The sequence below is a fragment of the Bos mutus genome, chromosome 24, assembly GCF_027580195.1.
Source record: "Bos mutus isolate GX-2022 chromosome 24, NWIPB_WYAK_1.1, whole genome shotgun sequence".
NCBI classification, from domain to species: Eukaryota; Metazoa; Chordata; class Mammalia; order Artiodactyla; family Bovidae; genus Bos; species Bos mutus.
The window spans coordinates 7,614,986-7,639,093 of NC_091640.1; the positions used below are offsets into that span (position 1 = coordinate 7,614,986).

Below are 24,108 nucleotides of genomic sequence, written 5' to 3' on the forward strand. Positions count from 1 at the left end.
TCCAATCTTATGCCTGGGCTGGCTGGCGACTGCTCTGACTGATAAGGTCTGGTACTGTGACACTGTCTGTTTCCAGCATGCCCTTTAAGACCCTGAAGGCAGCCTCTTCTTGCCTCCCTTGTTCTGAGTCACCAGGTGAGCATCACTGCTCTGAGGCTGCCATGGGCTGAGGAAGCCCCGGCTCACTGTGACCCAGGCCATGTAAATCAAGGTTTGATTCCCAGAAATCCAACCATTTTCCTGGACTGGAAAATCCAAGTCCAGGAAAATTCAGGGATTTGCTTGAGGTAAAATCCTGCATGCAGAACCCACAACAGAAAACAGTTCTCCAGACTTCTGAGTCCACTGCTCTTTATCCTATTTACATGCTGATCTCTCCTGGGAAGGCGAGCTTCCTCCTGCACGAATGACAACATGTGACAACACAGCCTTGTGCTTTGAGAGGATCTTTGCTGCCAAGAAGCAGCAGGAAGGGCCTGACCACTGATGTGATTTTTGTGAACGTACAGGCTCCCAGCACCTCTTCCCATTTTACTAACAATATTATCCAGCTTATGCCACTGCCTCCTGCAATTTCCCTTCACTGTTCTGGGACCCTTCTGGCCCTTGTGATAAAACTTAATGTTTATTTGTGTTCACCTACATAAAATTTATGTGTATTTTTTAAAAAAACTGTTAAAAATCAATTTTCCTTTTGTGCTAACTCTCTCTAATTATTGCCTTGAACTTAAAAAATCATATTAGGACTCGAGACACAAATCTATGTGATTGGGAGAGAAGAAAGTCACCATTTATAGATGAGCAGTTAGGAGTCATTCTCTATGTGCCTTGACCTATGCAAATTGGTTTCACAGGTTATCTCCACATAAATTATCAACAAATGTGCCATCTGACTTTTATAGATAAGGGAAATGGGGCTCTGGAAGGTCATGGGACTTGTTCACGGTGCCAGCCAGTGGGCGATGCCCCTGGGGCTTGGAGCCCATGACGTCCTGCCCTCTTTACCACAGTTCATTGTAAAATAATTGATTGGAAACTTCCTATTCAAAAAGCAGGTAAGATGAGAATTACACCAGTTGGGTCAATTCCACTGGACTGAGGTAGGAATGTTAGTACCTCTCTCCTATGTTCAAAAATAGAAGACCACGATTTGTGCAGCAGAGTCACAGAGCTAAGTCTACTGGCTTTGTGGTCCACAACTTGTTATCAAAGATCAACACCACAGTTGCCTAGCCATTTGATTTCAGGCAAGGTATGTAAACTTTTTTTTTTCCCCCAAGATTCAATTTTTCCTTATCTCTAAATTAAAGATAAGACACATTAATATAATGTGCCTTCAGTGTTGTGAATATCTTATAAGATGATGCTTTTAGTATGAAAAGCACACTCATGTCCAAAGTGCTCAGAAAAGACGACCGATCTAAGAGCTCAATAGAAGTAAAAAAACTCATTCTACCCTCTCCTTCCCCTGCTCTATTTGTAAGTCCATAAACATGCAGCTTATCAGAAACACATAACCCAATCAAAAAATGGGTGTAAGACCTAAACAGACATTTCTCCAACAAAGACATACAGATGGCCAACATACATAAAAAAAGATGCTCAACATCGCTCATTATTCGAGAACTGCAAATCAAAACTACAGTGAGGTATCACCTCACACCCATGAAAATGGTCATCATCAAAAAATGACAAACAATACATGCTGGGAAGGGTGTGGAGATAAAGGGAAAACCATCTTGCACAGTTGGTAGGAATGGAAATTGATACAGCCACTCTGGAGGATCCTTAAAATACTAGGAATAAAGCTACCATATGACCCAGTAATCCCACTACTGGGCATGTACCCCGAGAAAACCAGTCTTCAAAAAGACACAGCTTCTCTGTATGATGAAGAGAGTTAAAACATGCCTCACATGGGCAGATATGCAGACCAGGCCCTGGTTTGTCTGAGACAAGGGGAATGGGTGCGGAAACCCTGTAGATGAGATGCACAGAAGATATCCAGGTGGTGGGGCAGAGTGTTCATGTGACATGGGACATGCAGGTCAGCATAAGAAAAAAACACGCTGCTTCATAAGGAAAAGCTCAACACCAGGGCACTCCCTCAAGAACAGTTAGTTTTATTTGTTCTTGGAAAAGAGCTCATGAAATTCGAAAGCTGCACAGAAATCGAAGCCCAGGAGACCATACGCCAGCCAAGGTTGGAACTGTTAGGATTCGTTCAGACAGTCCTCTGAAGTTGGAAAGTTTATGGATGATTGGTTTCTCACAGACTTGACTTAATTCTCAATAGGGGACACTCTTAATCTTCCATTTTATTCAACATAAATGGGGAAAAAATAGAATATACCTTGCTGAGTATAAATGCTCACAAATAAAATGTAGTTTATATGGTCATGTATTGGAAGTTGTTAGGTGACGTTTAAAACTGGACTTTGTGAGATAGTGTTTTCATTAACTTGAAACAAAATAGATGTCATCAGTACATATTTTAAACTGCATATTGACCAAAATACTTTCACAGAGTGCGAAAAAAAGCTGGACTTTGGAGTAACATCAGAAATTATTACAAACATCTACATAAATACTTTGAATGCCACTCTAACCTGTACTCAGTAAAGTTTTTTTTTTTTTTTTTAATGTTTATCAGCTTGCATCTTCTGCCTCCTTTTTTTTTTATGGCATTTTGTTGTTGTGTTTTATTTTATCTGTTTATCTTTAGGCCATGCCATGCAGCACATGAGATCTTAGTTCCCCAACAGGGATGGGATCTGTGCTCCTGCTGTGGGAGCGCCCAGTCTTAATCTCAGGCCCACCAGGGAAGTCTCAGTAATGCTTTTAAGAATATATATTCTTTATCTATCTATCATCTGTAAGCAGATACATTTACAGAGCTACCCTTTGAATCTAAGGAATATGATGAATAAATTAATTAAAACATTAATTAAACATTAAATTTCATAGGTGTTTTAAATAAAAGTTTTGCTGTCATTTGATTTTGACGTATATAGAGGCTGTAATATGTGTATGTAATTAATTTCCAGTGTATGCATACAGTGAATTCTGGGATGAACTTTAGTGGTGGTTATAAAATTTTACCCATTTAAAATGAAAGGTTTTCCTTTTGCCATGTTATGAATTACCTCATAATTATTGAGCTTTCACTAAAGACCAGGTGGTAGTCTAACCCTCTGAAGTGGATATTATTGCTCCTTCTTCCTTCTTTTAAGAAGAGGTAGCCAAGGCACAGGAGAGCCTAGAGGAGCTACTACACGTTCAAGGTCAGGAGGGGCGGCGATGAGGAGACACCCCTCATCCAAGGTAAGAGAAACCCAAGTAAGACGGTAGGTGTTGAAAGAGGGAATCAGAGGGCAGACACACTGAAACCATAATCACAGAAAACTAGTCAATCTAATCACACTAGGACCACAGCCTTGTCTAACTCAATGAAACTAAGCCATGCCCTGTGGGGCCACCCAAGACGGGTGAGTCATGGTGGAGAGGTCTGACAGAATGTGGTCCACTGGGGAAGGGAATGGCAAACTACTTCAGTATTCTTGCCTTGAGAACCCCATGAACAGTATGAAAAGGCAAATGATACGATACTGAAAGAGGAACTCCCCAGGTCAGCAGGTGCCCAATATGCTACTGGAGATCAGTGGAGAAATAACTCCAGAAAGAATGAAGGGATGGAGCCAAAGCAAAAACAATACCCAGTTGTGGATGTGACTGGTGATGGAAGCAAGGTCTGATGCTGTAAAGAGCAATATTGCATAGGAACCTGGAGTGTTAGGTCCATGAATCAAGGTAAATTGGAAGTGGTCAAACAGGAGATGGCAAGAGTAAACATCAACATTCTAGGAATCAGCGAACTAAAATGGACGGGAATGGGTGAATTTAACTCAGATGACCATTATATCTACTACTGCAGGCAGGAATCCCTTAGAAGAAATGGAGTAGCCATCATGGTCAACAAAAGAGCCCGAAATGCAGTGAGTGAGTGAGTGAGTGAAGTCGCTCAGTCATGTCCGACTCTTTGTGACCCCGTGGACTGCAGCCCCCCAGGCTCCTCCATCCATGGAATTCTCCAGGCAAGAATACTGGAGTGGGCTGCCATTTCCTTCTCCAGGGGATCTTCCTAACCCAGGGATCGAACCCAAGTTTCCTGCATTACAGGCAGATGCTTTAACCTCAGAGCCATCAGAGTGGGTACTTTGAATATATTCAATTAAATTATATTATTTGAATATATATTGAATATATTCAATCAAGAATATATTCAGTGAAGAATAGCAAGAAGAGATAAGAAAGGCTTCCTCAGCGATCAATGTAAAGAAATAGAGGAAAACAACAGAATGGGAAAGACTAGAGATCTCTTCAAGAAAATTAGAGATACCAAGGGAATATTTCATGCAAAGATGGGCTCTATAAGGGACAGAAATGGAATGGACCTAACAGAAGCAGAAGATATTAAGAAGAGGTGGCAAGAATACACAGAAGAACTGTACAAAAAAGATCTTCACGACCAAGATAATCACGATGGTATGATCACTCACCTAGAGCCAGACATCCTGGAATGTGAAGTCAAGTGGGCCTTAGAAAGCATCACTATGAACAAAGCTAGTGGAGGTGATGGAATTCCAGTGGAGCTCTTTCAAATCCTGAAAGATGATGCTGTGAAAGTGCTGCACTCAATATGCCAGCAAATTTGGAAAACTCAGCAGTGGCCACAGGACTGGAAAAGGTCAGTTTTCCTTCCAATCCCAAAGAAAGGCAATGCCAAAGAATGCTCAAACTACCGTACAATTGCACTCATCTCACACGCTAGTAAAGTAATGCTCAAAATTCTCCAAGCCAGGCTTCAGCAATACGTGAACCGTGAACTTCCAGATGTTTAAGCTGGATTTAGAAAAGGAAAGAGGAACCAGACATCAAATTGCCAACATCCACTGTATCATCGAAAAAGCAAGAGAGTTCCAGAAAAACATCTATTTCTGCTTTATTGACTATGCCAAAGTCTTTGACTGTGTGGATCATAATAAACTGTGGAAAATTCTGAAAGAGATGGGAATACCAGACCACCTGACTTGCCTCCCGAGAAACCTGTATGCAGGTCAGGAAGCAACAGCTAGAACTGGGCATGGAACAACAGACTGGTTCCAAATAGGAAAAGGAGTACGTCAAGGCTGTATATTGTCACCCTGCTTATTTAACTTATATGCAGAGTACATCATGAGAAATGCTGGGCTGGAAGAAGCCCAAGCTGGAATCAAGATTGCCGGGAGAAATATCAATAACCTCAGATATGCAGATGACATCATCCTTATGGCAGAAAGTGAAGAGGAACTAAAAAGCCTCTTGATGGAAGTGAAAGAAGAGAGTGAAAAAGTTGGCTTAAAGCTCAACATTCAGAAAACAAAGATCATGGCATCTGGTCCCATCACTTCATGGCAAATAGATGGGGAAACAGTGGAAACAGTGTCAGACTTTATCTTTTTGGGCTCCAAAATCACTGCAGATGGTGACTACAGCCATGAAATTAAAAGACGCTTACTCCTTGGAAGGAAAGTTGTGACCAACCTAGATAGCATATTGAAAAACAGAGACATTACTTTGTCAACAAAGGTCTGTCTAGTAAAGGCTATGCTTTTTCCAGTGGTCATGTATGGATGCGAAAGCTGGACTGTGAAGAAAGCTGAGTGCCGAAGAATTGATGCTTTTGAACTGTGGTGCTGGCGAAGACTCTTAAGAGTCCCTTGGACTGCAAGGAGATCCAACCAATCCATTCTAAAGGAGATCAGCCCTGGGTGTTATTTGGAAGGAATGATGCTAAAGCTGAAACTCCAGTACTTTGGCCACCTCATGTGAAGAGTTGACTCATTGGAAAAGACTCTGATGCTGGGAGGGATTGGGGGCAGGAGGAGAAGGGGACGATAGAGGATGAGATGGCTGTATGGCATCACTGACTCGATGGACGTGAGTTTGAGTGAACTCCGGGAGTTGGTGATGGACAGGGAGGCCTGGCGTGCTGCGATTCATGGGGTTGCAAAGAGTCAGACATGACTGAGTGACTGAAATGAACTGAACTGAAATGAAACTGAGCCAAGGCACAGAGAAGGTAAGTGACTTGCAGGAGGTCACACAGCTCTGCTGGTCTTTCCCTAGAGTCTCCCTGGTTACCAACCATGCTGTGCAGCTTCCACATAGTGTGTGTGCATCCAGGGATTGACAACTATGCTCACATTCTTTAAATGTAGCCTTAAAGATCTTATCATGAAATTCTTACATCAATTTCTTAGATTTTAGTTTGTCCCTACTGGCCTACTCCCCCATACCCATTTTATAGCATTGTCTCAAAGAGGACTTCGTCTGATTCTTTGGGTTGTATGCATATATGTCATATATGTCTGTATGCTGAGTCATTTTGACTGACTTTTGAAATCTGTTTTTTTTTTTTTTTCCTCTTTTAAGGAAATTACTCTTGTAATTCGGCTTTCCTGGTGGCTCACTGGTAAAGAATCTGCCTGTCAAGCAGGAGACTTGGGTTCGATCCCTGGGTTGCAAAGATCTGGAGAAGGAAATGGCAACCCACTCCAGTATTCTTGCTTGGAGAATCCCGTGGACAAGAGGAGCCTGGTGGGCTACAGTCCCCAGGCTCGAAAAGAGTTGGACACGACTCAGTGATGAAACGACAACAACACTCCTTAATTGCCAAGAGCAGATTGTATGCCTCTGAATAAGTAAGAGTACTATCGTTTAAAGAAATGAAAAAAGAACGATATTTGTAGATTTCTCTGCTGCTGCTGCTGCTAAGTCGCTTCAGTTGTGTCCCACTCTAGCAACCCCATGGACTGCAGCCTACCAGGCTCCTCTGTGCACGGGATTTTCTAGGCAAAAGTACTGGAGTGGGATGCCATTGTCTTTTCCGAGATTTCTCTACTATTGTTCTATTCTAGCAATATAAATAAAAGAAACAAAATTGTGTCTTTTAAACACAGTTGAACTTTTTAATGTTAGACATTAATTTTCCTTATACCTTATCAATTGTAATCAAGTTGATTATATGTTATATACATATATATGATATATAATATATTTTTTGAAATGACATCTAGAGTCATAGCAACTTCTAAAGAAAAAAAAACACACAATCTAAATAAAATTTTGACCATCACACTATGTCTCAGCATGATGTATTAGAAAAATTACATACTGCCTTCCTGTCATTTCCATCTCATTTGTGTATTTATTGCAGATATAAATTAGTATTTTCTTTGTTTTTGTTTAGAAACTAATTTTCCTTTAGTGTTTTGAAACATCAGGAACGCAGGCCCATGTTAGTTATCAACTATAATAATTTGTCCTAACTGAGCTTGTGTTAGTTTAATCAGTGTCAGCCAATCAGTAAAAGCAAATTTCACAAAAATGCAAACAGCCTTTCCCAGCAGGGAACTGGTCATTGTCAGTAATAATGAAGGCTCTTTTCTGCTGGTTAATAATTGATAATACTGAGCAAGAGAGTCAAGAATAGAACTTTGAAGAAAGAATTCATAAGCAGATATTCCTATATTTTGGTAGTAACATACCATTTGCCATCATAAATCACACATTATAGAATTTCATAGCCTACTATGACTAAACCTAGAAAAGAGATTGCAAAAAATGTTAACATTTTCCTGTCTATAGCTCATAAGATTATTTTGCTTCCAAATTCTTCACCTTTTCAGTATGGGAGAACTTTTTTTTTTTTTTTTTTTTTTCCCCATAGCTGATAGAGATTCACATAAAATATGGGTATGAAGAATGCTGTCACTCAAAAGAAAGCCAAACTGCCCAGGACAGGTCCCATTCTGGAAGCTTTCCTATTTCTTCAAAATTTATAAATGGGCACATGGTACTCCTCGCCTTGTTAGACAGGGACTCGAAAGGAACTGAAAGATGTAATTTAGTGACAGTTGGGAATAACAGCTTAGAGTCTTCAGAATACTTACGACAAGTATTATGGTATTTTATACACTCCAGGATGCCATCATTAGAAAGACACATGATTTTATGGAGCACTAGGGAAGAACAGAGCTGCTAATTAAACCGTTAACTCTCATCTGACTTGAGAGACACTAAACTGTGGAAAAGATACCCAGCTTGGAATTCATGCCATGGAATAGCATTTCCTTGGTCATAGAGCTATTTAGACAAGAACTATTTCATAGGCTGGTAGCAGTCAATACTTGGGTAAGATCTGTGATCATGTATAAATCTGGAAGGGCAAATACACTAACTTTGAATCGGAGTCTAAGCCAGTTGTACGTGAAACCAGCTTCGTTCTCCCCTCTCCCCTTGCCCTCCTCTGAGGCAGGCGGCATTAGACCTAGTACATGCCAATGGGGTGGCTGGAGAGGCAGACAGTGCTGCCTTCTCACCAGAAATTTCTGTTCATCTTACATTATAAAATGGAAATAAGATGATTTGTTTTTAAATGCTTACTGTTCAAAAGGCTTACTGTTTGGGGAACGGTAAAAGTTTCCAGTTTGTTAAATGTGTGACTTTAACTCTCTTTTATTTCTAGTAACAAATCAAGTAAAATGACAGATCTTAGAGAAAGAAAACTATTTGTTTTCTAGGAAGGACATTCTACTTGAGACTTTTGTTGTTTTTCTCCGTCCACTGGAGCTTCGGAAGACCACAGAAGTGACAGTTTTGGACAGCAGCCCCTTTAAGCCTGCCCGTGGTGTTTTTTAGGCATTACCTGTGGTTTGCTATCTTGCTCGTATTTCAACAGCCCCGATGCTGTTTGTCCTTAAATTGTGCACAGAGCTTTTCAGGTGACGAGGAAGCAAGAATGACTGAAAACAGGAGCATTCCAGACACTATGTTTTTAAAGGACAAACTGTAACTTTTGTTATAGGGGGTTCTTTGCTTTTAAATCACTTACATTGTTATGAAGTTAGAAATGACTGAGGACAATCCCCCCTTCCTTCACTTAGTTTTGATAAACTATAAGGAAAACCTGTGTTTTAAAAATTCCATTTATGTCTTCTCATCACATCCCTGTGGACATTTCATAGCACTTGTAAAGCTTAAGAACATACAAAGCAAATTAAAACAAGAAGTTTCTTTCATATTATTTGTGTTTGTGTGCATAGTATTGTATGTGTATGTGTGTAACAGATCCATTGAAATCCAAAAGTAAATTATTTCAGGGCCTTTGAGGTCTTGTCGATGATGAAGTCAGCCCACACTCACCCTCCACGGGCAGGGCCATGCAAGCACCTTTGAGATGTGTGTTCTGATGAATGGTTGTTATCACCGAAACAATGAAAACTTTCTGAAAATGTTGCACACGCAAAGTAGAGCACCTTTGTTTTTGACAACAGACTTAGAAGAACTTGGAGTATTTTATCTAAGATTATGACCTCCATAAAACAGAAACAAATTCGAGAGGTGCCATTGGTTTAAATACAATGGTGGGAAGATTTGGGAGAATGGCATTGAAACATGTGAAACGTCATGTATGAAACGAGATGCCAGTCCAGGTTCAATGCACGATGCTGGATGCTTGGGGCTAGTGCACTGGGACGACCCAGAGGGATGGTGTGGGGAGGGAGGAGGGAGGAGGGTTCAGGATGGGGAACACATGTATACTAATTAAATAATTTTCTATTAAAGAAAAAAAAAAATTTTCCCTGCATTCTCAAATAATTTGAAAGTTGGTAGTCACACTTTTTCACCCGATTTAAGCCACTGCATGATCAAAGATGCCCCGAGCCTGCTATTTTAATATCTGTCCCCTTCCCCTTCCATCTTCGAGCACCCACATCTACGGTGTACCCCGATCCTGGCTTCCACTGCCTGAGATCTCAGTCAGTGGACCTTCCATCTGTACCATCCCTGTCAGAGCAATAGCCTCCCTCCTCTCCCCTTGCTTCTCAGTGTTACAGGATAAGACAAAGTACAACTGCATCAAAGGCAAAGGTGAATTACATTTGGTGTTGCAAATCTTTTGGCACAAGGTACAGGTGTGCTTGAAAGGGACGAACATATACTGAGCTGCTGCTGCTGCTGAGTCGCGGCAGTCGTGTCCGACTCTGTGCGACCCCATAGACGGCAGCCCACCAGGCTCCGCCATCCCTGGGATTCTCCAGGCAAGAACACTGGAGTGGGTTGCCATTTCCTTCTCCAATGCATGAAAGTGAAAAGTGAAAGTGACGTCTCTCAGTCGAGTCTGACTCTTAGCGACCCCATGGACTGCAGCCTACCAGGCTCCTCCATCCATGGGATTTTCCAGGCAAGAATATTGGAGTGGGGTGCCATTGCCTTCTCCTGGGAACAAAAATATCGTGTCTTCACCACCACTGCAGATCTTGAAATTACTCAACATCACCATCATAATAATGAACCTTTCACAGTACCTCCTGTGTGCCAGGTCTGTTCTCAGCACTTTGTATGTATTAATGCACAGATACCTCATTACAACCAAATCAGTAGAACAATTCTATACTCATTCTACAGACAGAGGAAAATGAGACATTTAGAGGTTAAATGAGCTGCTCAAGATTACACAGCCCATGAGTAGGAGAACCAAAATGGGAAGCCAGTACACTGCGTGCCGTCCTTACTGCAGACAATTACGGTTGCCTGGAAGAGTGCTTGGACTCTCCTTTGTGAAAATACTGTTTAAGAGCCTCTACTTAGGAGCATTTTGCCTGCTCAGAACAACCAGAAGTAAAGAAGAACTACACCTGTTGACGAATAGCAAATGACCTCACAGTTGTTAATTTTAGCTGAAAATGATCACTAGCAGATTATAAATATGGGCTGAAAATGATTATGCAAGCTACTCAAATAATTTGAAATTTGGCAGTTACATTTTTTTCTCAAAATTTAAGCCATTATAAAAATGTCATATTAATTAGATAATTATTAAAATAATTTAAATTTAACTTAAATCTTTCTAGAGACTAAATCCTACCAACCTCCTGGTGGTGCTTCATCAATTAATCCCATAGTCTTATATTAATAATCCTCTTTATGTTCTTGCTACTCTTTTACCTCCTACTGAAGGCCAAGTGGAAGCGTGACTTGCACTTGCCACCCTTAGATATTAGGAAGGCTCTTTAAACCATATCTTGGATAGAGAGACAAAAATGTATATGTAGTATTGACAAAATTTGAAATGTATTATGAATAATGTAAAATCATTTCTTAAACCACTTTGTTTTCTTACATTTAAAAGATAATTTTACATTTCAAGTTATTATGTATTTGAAATTTTTTAAAGTCCAAATAAAATAATACTAGATAGAAAGCCCCATAGTCTTTTAATGGAATAGAATTATGAGTATTTTTCTGGGTAGTTACCCACCTATTTATCAAAACTCCACTTTTGTCTTTTCATAGATGGGTTCTAATGCATCCCTATCAATTCTGCAGTAAGACAATATTGATCTCTTTTGATGATCAATGACCAATAATAATTCTTTTGTTTGCTTTTCAAAGAAGTTAGTAGTAAAGCTTATATTGTTTTTCAGATACTTGCAAATTTTGCTATTTCAGATTCTTTATGAAATTATTTCTAAGCTTCACCTCAAAAGTATAGCATAGTTCCAGGACAGGATAACAGACACCTGGTAAACAGTGTAAGTGCCTTCTGCAAACATTTTAGTATTGGCTCTGAAACATGGACAGAAAGAGCTAGAAGTTTCAGAGAATCTAAAATAAATACAAAGACAGAAAGAAAAATTGAATGCTTTCTGGTAGAAACCTATTTTCCTTGTTATTGTGGGTCCACATTCGCATCTCTGATTGTCTGGCTATGTGTGGAGATATGCAGACAGCACCACTCCCTGTTTGACTCTTTGAGCACTCCATCCCTCTTTGGGTAACCATGGCAACAGGTCATAGGTACATACACAAAGTGCATGGCTCCCTGCAGCGGCCACAAACAGCTTCTTTTGTCAGAAGCTGAATAGAATATTTGAGAGATGAGGTTCGGTAATTGGGACAAGCTCTCAGGGCCACGGGTGGGAGTGAACACTGAGGCGCTGTCCTGAATGGACCCACATATACACGATGCGCATTGGAGCTCAGTGACATTCATTTCCAAGCTGTTAGGTTACCAAGGAAGGGGCCTTACCCGGGCCTTCTGCTCCATTTCTAGCATTAATCTCTCATGCTGCTCAGCTATGGCCAGTGTCGCAGAATGGACCTTCTGATAGATCATTTCTCCTTCCCTTGTTTGAAAAGTGAACAGGCCTTCTCCTGTGTCACACATTCTGTGAGGACAGAGACAGGGAAACAGATGGGTCTTCATGTGCTCAAGTGCGCAACAGTTCTCCTCGCCCTGTAACCCCCTCCGCCTTGACCCACACAGGCATGAGTGAAGCAGATTCATCCTGGACCAAACCAACCAACCAACCAGCCGGCTAACCAACCGATGTGTCTATAAATGGTGCACGAGGATGAAGCTAAGGGTGAATATCCATGCACATTTGGAATTTTAAAGATGAAGTGTTCACAGCAGTGTAAAAGCAATTTCAGTTATGACAGTGCATGTCTTACCAATATTTAAAGAATAAAAACAAACTGTTAAGAACCTTCACATTGATATCATAGCACTATCTCCTATGACTTGATAGCTCTTGAAATGTTAAGAACAAAAATCTGCAATTTTATACTCATTGCAGCAGGAACCAAGAAGCAGACTTTAAGGACTTGCATACATAGGTTGAAGCTTTTATTCAAACTGAAGAATCCTTACGTAAATCTCAGTATACACTAAGAGACAACATGGAAGAGAGGAGATTCAACATGGATGTAGGAACATTTGTTTGAACCTTGGCTCAGCCACTTACCAGCAGTGTGACCTTGAGAAAGATAACCCTCCTTTCAAAATCTCCAGCAGGAAAAAATTATAATACACATGTCATAAGATCATTATGACAGTTAAGAGATGATACAATATTTTTAGTGTCATTTAGCATGTATTAAGTGCTCAAAAATGTTGGTTATTATTATTTTCATCATAGAGAAAATATGAAACTAATCTCAATATCCACCATAGAGAATCTGTTGATTTAAATATAATATTTTTATCTGATGGACTATTACAAAGCTATTATCATGTCATTTATGAGAGCACATAACATTGAAACTCTTTTTCTCCTTTCAGCCATGCCGCATGGCTTGTGAGATCTCAGTTCCCTAACCAGAGATTCAACCTGGACCACAGCAGTGAAAGCACAGGATCCTAACCACCTGGCCACCAGGGAACTGCCTAAAATTCTTACAATGTAAATTCAAGAGGAAAAAAAAATCAGAATACAAATTCCTTTTCAATTATTTAACTATGAGTACTTTTTAAAATGGGGTTTCCTAGGTGGTGCTAGTGGTAAAGAACCCACTTGCCAATGCAGGAGACTTAAGAGACACGAGTTGGATCCCTGGGTCAGGAAGATCCCCTGGAGGAGGAAATGGCAACCCACTCCAGTATTCTTGGCTGGGAAATCACATGGAGAGAGGAGCCTGGCAGGCTACAGTCCCTGGCGTTGCAAAGAGTAGGACATGACTGAAACAGCTTAGCACTCGTGCACCTTTAAAACAATTTTTTCTTGGAATAAAACCACTGACAGTTTCTCAGCAGCCAGATTATGGATATATTTTATTAACCAAGACTAATTCGACTTTATTTTTTTGGGCTCCAAAATCACTGCAGATGGTGACTGCAGCCATGAAATTAAAAGACGCTTACCCCTTGGAAGGAAAGTTATGACCAACCTAGATAGCATATTCAAAAGCAGAGACATTACTTTGCCAACAAAGGGTTCGTCTAGTCAAGGCTATGGTTTTTCCTGTGGTCATGTATGGATGTGAGAGTTGGACTGTGAAGAAGGCTGAGCGCCGAAGAATTGATGCTTTTGAACTGTGGTGTTGGAGAAGACTCTTGAGAATTCCTTGGACTGCAAGGAGATCCAACCAGTCTATCCTAAAGGAGATCAGTCCTGGGTGTTCTTTGGAAGGACTGATGTTGAAATGCCAATACTTTGGCCACCTGATGCGAAGAACTGACTCATTGGAAAAGACCCTGATGCTGGGAAGGATTGGGGGCCGGAGGAAAAGGGGACGACAGAGGATGAGATGGCTGGATGGCATCACTGACTCGATGGACATCGGTTTGGGTAAACTCCGGGAGTTGGTGATGGACAGGAGGCCTGGTGTGCTGAGGTTCATGGGGTCTCAAAGAGTCAGACACGACTGAGAAACTGAACTGAACTGAATTCTAAAATAAAAAAATTAATTAATATTTTAAACCAGCTTTTAAAAATAGTTGGAGGCCTTCAGGAAGAGGCACTGAGTATCATTATGATGTTCCCATTCAGACTGGATATTAACAGGACTGCCGTGTTGTTGTTTTCAGGCTGTAACACCAAAAGATTTGCATGAAATACTCATGAGGCCAACTCCCATCTTCCAGCACCAAAGAGATTTTAGATTCTTCTCTGTGATTCTCTGAGGAGTTTCGGTAGAAAATAAATGTCTCAAGAGGCTTTAGAAATTACAGAGGCTGCGACTGCCAGCCCTTAGGGCCCCATAGAGCCAGCACTTAGCTTCTGTCAAAGACATCTTAATAAAATTCACACAGCGTGAAATGGAAAGTCTGAGGGAAAAATGAAGAGTTTTCACAAAGTGAAACAAATGAGCTTTCTTTGTTGATTCCGAGGAGTAAAGAACTCCAACAGGAAGAGCAGGCAAAGCATTGATAAGTGGTGAGCCCATCTCGTTTGAGGTTGAGTTTCGTTCATTGTCACTGGAAAAACACTGCTTATTAGCCTTTGGAAATTGGATAATGAAGATACAAATTATTATTTTATACCCAGTCACTGAGATGCACAGGTCTAACTCTTTGCCACTTCCTGGGACTTAACTATGCCTAGTGGGGATGTCTGAAGGCATACAGAAGGGATTGTGTTTTTTTGCCCCCAAACTCTGAAATAAAAATTTCATCCATTGGTCAAGAAACCAGGAATTTGAACACACTGGCTTAAAAAAACAGAGAACTTTTGGGTAGAAGATGCTGTTTTCTCAACATAGATACCCAAAGCCAAGCTGAAATTACACTTCTTCAGTACAATTGGCTTAGATTTATGACTTTTGTCAGCAGTGTTGGAATAAACAGTTTACGCTTTTCCTAGTTACTATTTAAAACATTTACTCTTGGGAGTGGTAAGGAACAGATAAGATCTTTTTCTTATATGTCTAAACAGTTTTGTGGTAGCAAGCTAGTGCTAGAGAGGACAAGATGAGACATGAAATCATTGTGATGACCGATGCCTTGCTCCTCAACGTGGATCAGCATCACTGGGAGCTGTCCAGAGTGCTGAAGTGGAATGTTCATTTTGACATTTTTATTTTGTTTCGCTTTTTTTTTTTTTAATTGAAATATAATTGCTATGACAAAGGATGCAAGAAGATACAATGGAGAAAAGAGAGCCTCTTCAATAAGAGGTGCTGGGAAATCTGGACAGCTGCATGTAAAAGACTGAAATTAGAACAGTATCTAACACTATACACAAAAATAAACTCAAATGGGATTAAAGATGTAAATGTAAGACTGGACACTATAAAACTCTTAGAGGAAAACACAAGAAAAACACTCTTTAACATAAGCCACAGAAAGATCTTTTATGATCCACTTCCTAGAGTAATGAAAACAAAACAAAAATAAACAAATAGGACCTAATTAAACTTAAAAGCTTTTTGTACAGCAAAGGAAATCATAAACAAGATGACAGCCCTCAGAATGGGAGAAAACATCTGCAAATGAAGCAGTGGGCAAAAGATTAATCTCTAAAATATACAAGCAGCTCATGAAGCTTGATAAAAACAAGCCAATCAGAACCTGCATTGTGACAATATGCTTTGCACACACATTATAGTTTGAAAAGCATATAGAACTCTTTCCATAGGTCACCATGTCATCCAAGGGAGTGGGGGATGATACTTGGGACACATAAGAGGAAAAATTAGGAGTGATATTTGTGCAGTTTAAGACTGTGACCCATGGACCTGAAAGAAAGGAAGAAGTATGACAAAATAAACAAAAAGCATAACAGAACACTTTCCTTAACTTGGGAAGAATTAAGATAGAGGAGTAGCCCACATAGTCAACAAAAGAGTCTGAAATGCAGTACTTGGGTGCAATCTCAAAAATGACTGAATGATCTCTGTTCATTTCCAAGGGAAACCATTCAATATCACAGTAATCCAAGTTTATGCCCCAACTAGTAATGCTGAAGAAGCTGAAGTTGAACAGTTCTATGAAGACCTATAGGATCTTCTAGAACTAACACCCAAAAAAGATGTCTTTTTCATTATACGGGACTGAAATGCAAAAGCAGGAAGTCAAGAGATACCTGCAGTAACAGGCAAATTTTACCTTGGAGTACAGAATGAAGCAGGGGGAAAGGCTAACAGAGTTTTGCCAAGAGAATGCACTGGTCATAGCAAACACACTCTTCCAGGAATAAAAGATAAGACTGTACACATGGACATCACCAGATGGTCAATGCTGGAATCAGACTGATTATATTTTTTGCAGACAAAGATGGAGAAGCTCTATACAGTCAGCAAAAACAAGTCCGGGAACTGACTGTGACTCAGATCATGAACTCCCTATTGCAAAATTCAGACTTCAATTGAAGAAAGTAGAGAAAACCACTAGACCATTCAGGTATGACCTAAATCAAATTCCTTACAATTATACAGTGGAAGTGACAAATAGATTCAAGGGATTAGACCTGATAGAGTGCCTGAAGAACTATGGACAGAGGTTCATGACACTGTACAGGAGGCAGTGATCAAGACCATCCCCAAGAAAAAGAAATGCAAAAAGACAAATGTTTGTCTGAGGAGGCCTTACAAATAGCTGAGAAAAGAAGAGAAGTGAAAGGCAAAGGAGAAAAAGAAAGATATATCCATTTGAATGCAGAGTTCCAAAGAATAGCAAGGAGGGATAAGAAAGCCTTCTTCAGTGATTAATGCAAAGAAATAAAGGAAAACAATAGAATGGGAAAGACTAGAGATCTCATCAAGAAAATTAGTGATACCAAGGGAACATTTCATGCAAAGATGCACACAATAAGGGAAAGAAATGGTATGGACCTAACAGAAGCAGAAGATATTAAGAAGAGGTGGCAAGAATACACAGAAAAACTAGACAAAAAAGATTGTCATGATCCAGATAACCAGGATGGTGTTATCATTCAACTAGAGCCAGACATCCTGGAATACAAAGTCAAGTGGGCCTTAGAAAGCATCACTATGAACAAAGCTAGTGGAGGTGATGGAATTCCAGCTGAGCTATTCCAAATCCTGAAAGATGATGCTGTGAAAGTGCTGCACTCAATATGCCAGCAAATTTGGAAAACTCAGCAGTGGCCACAGGACTGGAAAAGGTCAGTTTTCATTCTAATCCCAAAGAAGGGCAATGCCAAAGAATGTTCCAACTACCACACAATTGCAGTCATCTCACATGCTAGCAAAGTAATGCTCAGAATTCTCCAAGCCAGGTTTCAACAGTACATGAACTACGAACTTCCAGATGTTCAAGCTGGATTTAGAAAAGGCAGAGGAATGAGAGATCAACTGCAAACATCTGTTGAATCATCAAAAGAGCAAGAGAGTTCCAGAAAACATCTACTTCTTTATTGACTACACCAATGCCTTTGACTGTGTGGATCAGAACGAACTGTGGAAAATTCTTCAAGAGATGGGAATACCAGACCACCTGACCTGCCTCCTGAGAAATCTGTATGCAGATAAGGAAACAACAGTTAGAACTGGAGATGGAACAACAGACTGGTTTCAAATTGGGAAAGGAGTACGTCAAGGCTGTACATTGTTACCCTGCTTATTTAACTTATATGCAGAGTACATCATGAGAAATGCCAGGCTGGATGTAGCACAAGCTGGAATCAAGATTGCTGGGAGAAATATCAATAACCTCAGATATGCAGATGACATGACCCTTACAGCAGAAAGCGAAGGAGAACTAAAGAGCCTCTTGATGAAAGTGAAAGGAGTGAAAAAGTTGGCTTAAAACTCAACATTCAGAAAACTACAATCATGGCATCCAGTCCCATCACTTCAAAGCAAATAGATGGGGAAACAATGGAAACAGTGAGAGACTTTATTTTTTGGGGCTCCAAAATCACTGCAAATGGTGACTATAGCCATGAAACTAAAAGACACTTGCTCCTTGGAAGAAAAATTATGCCAACTTAGCATATTAAAAAGCAGAGACGTTACTTTGCCGACAAAGGTCCATCTAGTCAGAGCTATGGTTTTTCCAGTAGTCATGTCTGGATGTGAGAGTTGGACTATAAAGAAAGCTGAGCACCGAAGAACTGATGCTTTTGAACTGTGGTGTTGGAGAAAACTCTTGAGAGTCCCCTGGACTGCAAGGAGATCCAACTAGTCCATCCTAAAGGAAATCAGTCCTGAATATTCATTGGAAGGACTGATGCTGAAGCTGCAACTCCAATACTTTGGCCACTTGATGCGAAGAACTGACTCACTGGAAAAGACCCTGGTGCTGGGAAAGACTGAAGGCAGGAGGAGAAGGGGACGACAGAGGATGAGATGGTTGGATGGCATCACCAACTTGATGGACATGAGTTTGAGCAAGTTCTGGGAGTTGGTGATGAACAGGGAAGCCTGGCATGCTGCAGTCCATGCAGTCGCAGAGAGTCAGACAAGACTGAGCAACTGAACTCAACTGAATTGAAAATAGAGGTGCTAGTTACATCTGAATATCCTAGTTCCCACCAGTAACACGCACATTCCTCAACTGCACTGATGTGAAGAATAAGTGACAATAGGGACTATGCGTGTGTGTCCCGACTGCGAACTTGAATTCTTTTGAAATGTATAAACAATGATGAATGTTCTCTCTCTTTATACTTAACAAGGTAGTTGCACCAAATTAATACTTCATATCTAAAATAAAAGGTTAAAGAGTAGAATCTCTAAGATCACTTTCAGCTTTAAAACAGTCTGGGGCCACATAAAAATTCTCAGAAATAAATAGCAATGGGCTTAGTTGCTCAGCCATGTCTGACTCTGCCTGCCAGGCTCCTCTGTCCATGGGATTCTCCAGGCAAGAATACTGGAGTGGGTTGCCATGTTCTCCTCCAGGGGATCTTCCTGACCCAGAGATTGAACCTGCATCTCTTACATCTCCTGCATTTCAGGCAGGTTCTTTACTTACCACTAGCACTACGTGGGGAGCCTAAAGATATAGATGAACTGACAGCTCTGGGATTCAAATCGATGCCCCTGAAGAGACTGGAGCCTTAATCCAGCACCTTAGACTGCTTGGTCATGCTACCCTGCTTGTGGTAGATTTTTAATATATTCTGATGTAACAAGAATAAAAACAATCTTAGTCTTTTCGTTAAATGGCTCTTTTCCAAATTCCATTCCTCTAGGGATTTAAGAGGGCATGCTCCCTTTAGCTCACCTCACCACTCTAGTCCAGAACCCCTTGACATGGCAGTGCTGTCAGTCTTGTCTCCACTGTGTTCTCCTGTGGCACTATTTACAGCAGCCCTGATGTGTGAGCAGCCTAAAGGTGCTGACCGATGGATAGGGAAGTTGTGGTACAGATGTACACTGGAATATTCCTCAGCCATAAAGGGAATGAAATTGGGTCATTTGTAGAGACATGGGTGGGCCTAGAGTCTGCCATATAGAGTTAAGTAAGTCAGAAAAACAAATATCATGTATTAACAAATACATGTGGAATCTAGAAAAGTAATACAGGTGAATCTATTCGCAGGGTAAGACTAAAGACACAGACACAGAGAACACGCGGACGTGTGGACACGGTGCGGGAAAGGAGAGGGCGGGATGAATGGGGAGAGCAGCTCCGACAAATGCCCACTACCAGGTGTGAAGCAGGTAACTAGTGGGAAGCTGCTCTCTGGTACAGGGGGCTCAGCTTGGTGCTCTGTGGTCACCCAGAAGGTGGGATGGGAGTGAGAGGGAAGGAGATTCAGGAGGGAGAGTATATATGTATACAGTGACTGAGCCACTTCCTTGTACAGCAAAAACTAACACAACATTGTAAAGCAATTACATGCCAACAAGAAAGAGAGAGAGAACCAGAGTTCACTGTGAAGGTCTGTAGTCACAGGAAACTGAACTCCAGGGAGACATCCTGCTATGGATGGGTTCAAAGTTCCCTTCAAGGGGAGAAACAACCGTAAAAGACGGTGCCATGGAGGCAATCTCACTTGAGAAAAAGCCCCTGTCATGTAATCACTACACCACTGCCCTCCTTTTCTTGTCCTTGGGTCTCAAAATCAGCTCTTTATTATTTTTTTTCCACTTTTCCCCCTCTTTTTAGTTTATTTTTTTTATTGAAGGATAATTGCTTTACAGAATTTTGCAAACCTCAGCATGAATCAGCCATAGGTATACATATATCCCCTCCCTTTTGAACCTCCCTCCCATCTCCCTCCCCACCCCACCCCTCTAGGTTGATACAGAGCCCCTCCTTGAGTTTCATGAGCCATAGAGCAAATCCCATCGGCTCTTTATTTTACTTATGGTAATGTGGTTTCCATGCTACTCTTTCCATACATCTCACCCTCTCCTCCCCTCTCCCCATTTCCATACGTCTGTTCTCTGTCTGTTTCTCCATTGCTGCCCTGTAAATAAATTCTTCAGTACCATTTTTCTAGATTCTGTATATATACATTAGAATATGATATTTATCTTTCTCTTTCTGACTCACATCACTCTGTATAATAGGTTCTAGGTTCATCCACCTCATCAGAACTGACTCAAATGTACTCCTTTTTATGCCTGAGTAATATTTCATTGTGTATATGCACCACAAGTTCTTTATCCATTCTTCTGTCGATGGACATCTAGGTTACTTCCATGTTCTAGCTATTGTAAATAGTGCTGCAATGAACAATGGGATACATGTGTCTTCTTCAATTTTGGTTCCCTCAGGGTATATGCCGAGGAGTGGAATTCCTGAGTCATATGGTGGTTTTTCTCCATACAGTCTTCCATAGTGGCTGTACCAGTTTACATTCCCACCAACAGTGCAAAAGCGTTCCCCTTTCTCCACACCGTCTCCAGCACTTATTATTTGTAGACTTTTTTTTTATCATGGCCATTGTGACTGGTGTGAGGTGGTATCTCATTGTAGCTTTCATTTGCATTTCTTTAATAATGAGCGATGTTGAGCATCTTTTCATGTGTTTGTTAGCCATCTGTATGTCTTCTTTGGAGAAATGTGTTTAGGTCTTTCTCCCACATTTTGATTGGGTTGTTTGTTTTTCTGGCATTGAGTTGTATGAGCTGCTTGTATATTTTGGAAATTAATCCTTTGTCAGTTGTTTCATTTGCTATTATTTTTTCCCATTCTGAGGGTTGTCTTTTCAGCTTGCTTATAGTTCCCTTTGCTGTGCAAAAGCCTTTAAGTTTAATCAGGTCTCACTTGTTTACTTCTGTTTTTATTTCCATTACTCTAGGAGGTGGGTCATAGAGGATCTTGCTTTGATTTATGTCATTGAGTGTTTTCCCTATGTTTTCCTTTAAAAGTTTTATAGTTTCTGGTCTTATATTTAGGTCTTTAATCCATTTTGAGTTTATCTTTGTGTATGGTGTTAGGAAGTGTTCTAATTTCATTCTTTTACATGTAGCTGTCCAGTTTTCCCAGCACCACTTATTGAAGAAGCTGTCTTTGCCCCATTGTATATACTTGAATCCTTTGTAAAAAATAAGGTACTCCTAGGTGCATGGGTTTATTTCTGGGCTTTCTAACTTGTTCCATTGGTCTATATTTCTGTTTTTGTGCCAGTACCATACTGTCTTGATGACTGTAGCTTTGTAGTATAATCTGAAGTCAGGCAGGTTGATTCCTCCAGATCCATTCTTTTTCAAGACTGCTTTGGCTTTTTGGGGTCTTTTGTGTTTCCATACGAATTGTGAAATTTTTTGTTCTAGTTTTGTGAAAAATTCCATTGGTAATTTGATAGGGATCAAATTGAATCTGTAGATTGCATTTAGTAGTACAGTCACTTTCACAATATTGATTCTTCCTATCCAGGAACATGGAATATCTCTCCATCTGTTTATGTCATCTTTGATTTCTTTCATCAGTATTATAATTTTCTGTGTACAGTTCTTTTGTCTCCTTAGGTAAGTTTATTCCTAGATATTTGATTCTTTTTGTTGCAATGGTGAATTGGATTGATTCCTTAATTTCTCTTTCTGATTTTTCATTGTTAGTATGTAGAAATGCAAGTGATTTTGTGTATTAATTTTCTATCCTGCAACTTTTCTAATTAGCTTCAGTAATTTTCTGATACTATCTGTATGGTTTTCTATGTACAGTATCATGTCACCTGCAGTGAGAGCTTTACTTCTTCTTTTCTGATCTAGATTCCTTTTATTTCATTTTCTTCTTCATAGCTAGGACTTCCAGAACTATGTTGAATAATAGTGGTGAAAGTGGACACCCTTGTCTTGTTCCTGATCTTAGGGGGAATGCTTTCAGCTTTTCACAACTGAGAATAATGTTTGCTATAGCGTTAGTTGCTCAGTCGTGTCTGACTCTTTGTGACCCCATGGACTGTGAGCCACCAGGCTCCTCTGTCCATGGGATTCTCCAGGCAAGAATCATGGAGTGGATTGCCATTCTCTTCTCCAAATGTTTGCTGTAGGTTTATCATATATGGCCTTTACTATGTTGAGGTCGGTTCCTTCTATGCCCATTTTTGAAGAGTTTTCATCATAAATGGGTGCTGAATTTTATCAAAGGCTTTTTCTGCATCTATTGAGATGATCATATGGTTTTTATCTTTCAACTTGTTAATATAGTGTACCACATTGATTTGTATGTTGAAGAATCCATGCATTCCTGGAATAAACCCAGCTTGATCATGGTGTATGAGCTTTTTGAAGTGCTGCTGAATTCTGTTTGCTAAAATTTTATTGAAGATTTTTGCATATATGTTCATCAGTGATATTGGCCTGTAGTTTTCTTTTCTTTTCTTTTTTTTTTTTCATTGTTTTTGTGTGGTTTTGGTATTAGGCTGATGGTGGCCTTGTAGAATGAGTTTGGAAGTGTTCCTTCCTCTGAAATTTTTTGAAAGAGTTTTAGAAGGATAGCCATTAGCTCCTCACTAAATGTTTGATAGAATTCTCCTCTGAAGCCATCTGGTCCTGGGCTTTTGTTTTTTGGGAGATTTTTGATCACAGCTTCAATTACAGTGCTTGTCATTGGGTTGTTCATAGTTTCTATTTCTTCCTGGTTCAGTCTTGAAAGATTGAACTTTTCTAAGAATCTGTCCATTTCTTCCAGGTTATCCATTTTATTGCCATATAGTCTCTTATAATCCTTTGTGTTTCTGCATTGTCTGTTGTAACCTCTCCTTTTTCATTTCTAATTTTGTTGATTTGACTCTTCTCTCTCTTTTTTTTTTTTTGATGAGTCTGGCTAAAGGTTTGTCAATTTTGTTTATTTTCTCAAAGAACCAGCTTTTAGTTTTATTAATTTTTACTATTGTTTTTTCATTTCTTTTTTATTTATTTCTGCTTGGATCTTTATGATTTATTTCCTTCTAATTTTTTTTTTTTGTGTATGCTTCCTTTTCCAATTGTTTTACATGTAAAGTTAGGTTGTCTATTTGATGCTTTTCTTTTTTCTTGAGGTAGGATTTGTATTGCTATAAATTTACCCTTAGACCTGCTTTTGCTGCATCCTGTAGGTTTTGAGTTGTCGTGTTTTGTCATTTGTTTCTAGAAATTTTTTGATTTCCCTTTTGATTTCTTCAGTAACCTGTTGGTTATTTAGAAATGTGTTGTTTAATCTCCATGTGTTTGTGTTTCTCACAGTTTTTTTCCTTGTAATTGATATCTAGTCTCATAGTGTTGTGGTCAGAGAAGATGCTTGATATGATTTCCATTTTCTTAAATTTACCGAGGTCTGATTTGTGACCCAAGATGTAATCTATCCTGGAGAATGTTCCATGTGCACTTGAGAAGAAGGTGTATTCTTCTGCATTTGGATGGAATGTCCTGAGGATA

General features: G+C 40.0%; 1 protein-coding gene across 1 annotated transcript in view; it reads right to left on the bottom strand.

Moving 5' to 3' along the window:
* DOK6 (docking protein 6) overlaps positions 1 to 24,108 on the bottom strand; it is a 414,927-nt gene that overhangs the window by 78,508 nt on the left and 312,311 nt on the right. The window contains exon 6 of the mRNA XM_070361670.1: positions 12,137 to 12,275. Coding sequence (XP_070217771.1) covers positions 12,137 to 12,275 — 139 coding nt within the window. The remainder of the gene's footprint in view (positions 1 to 12,136; positions 12,276 to 24,108) is intronic.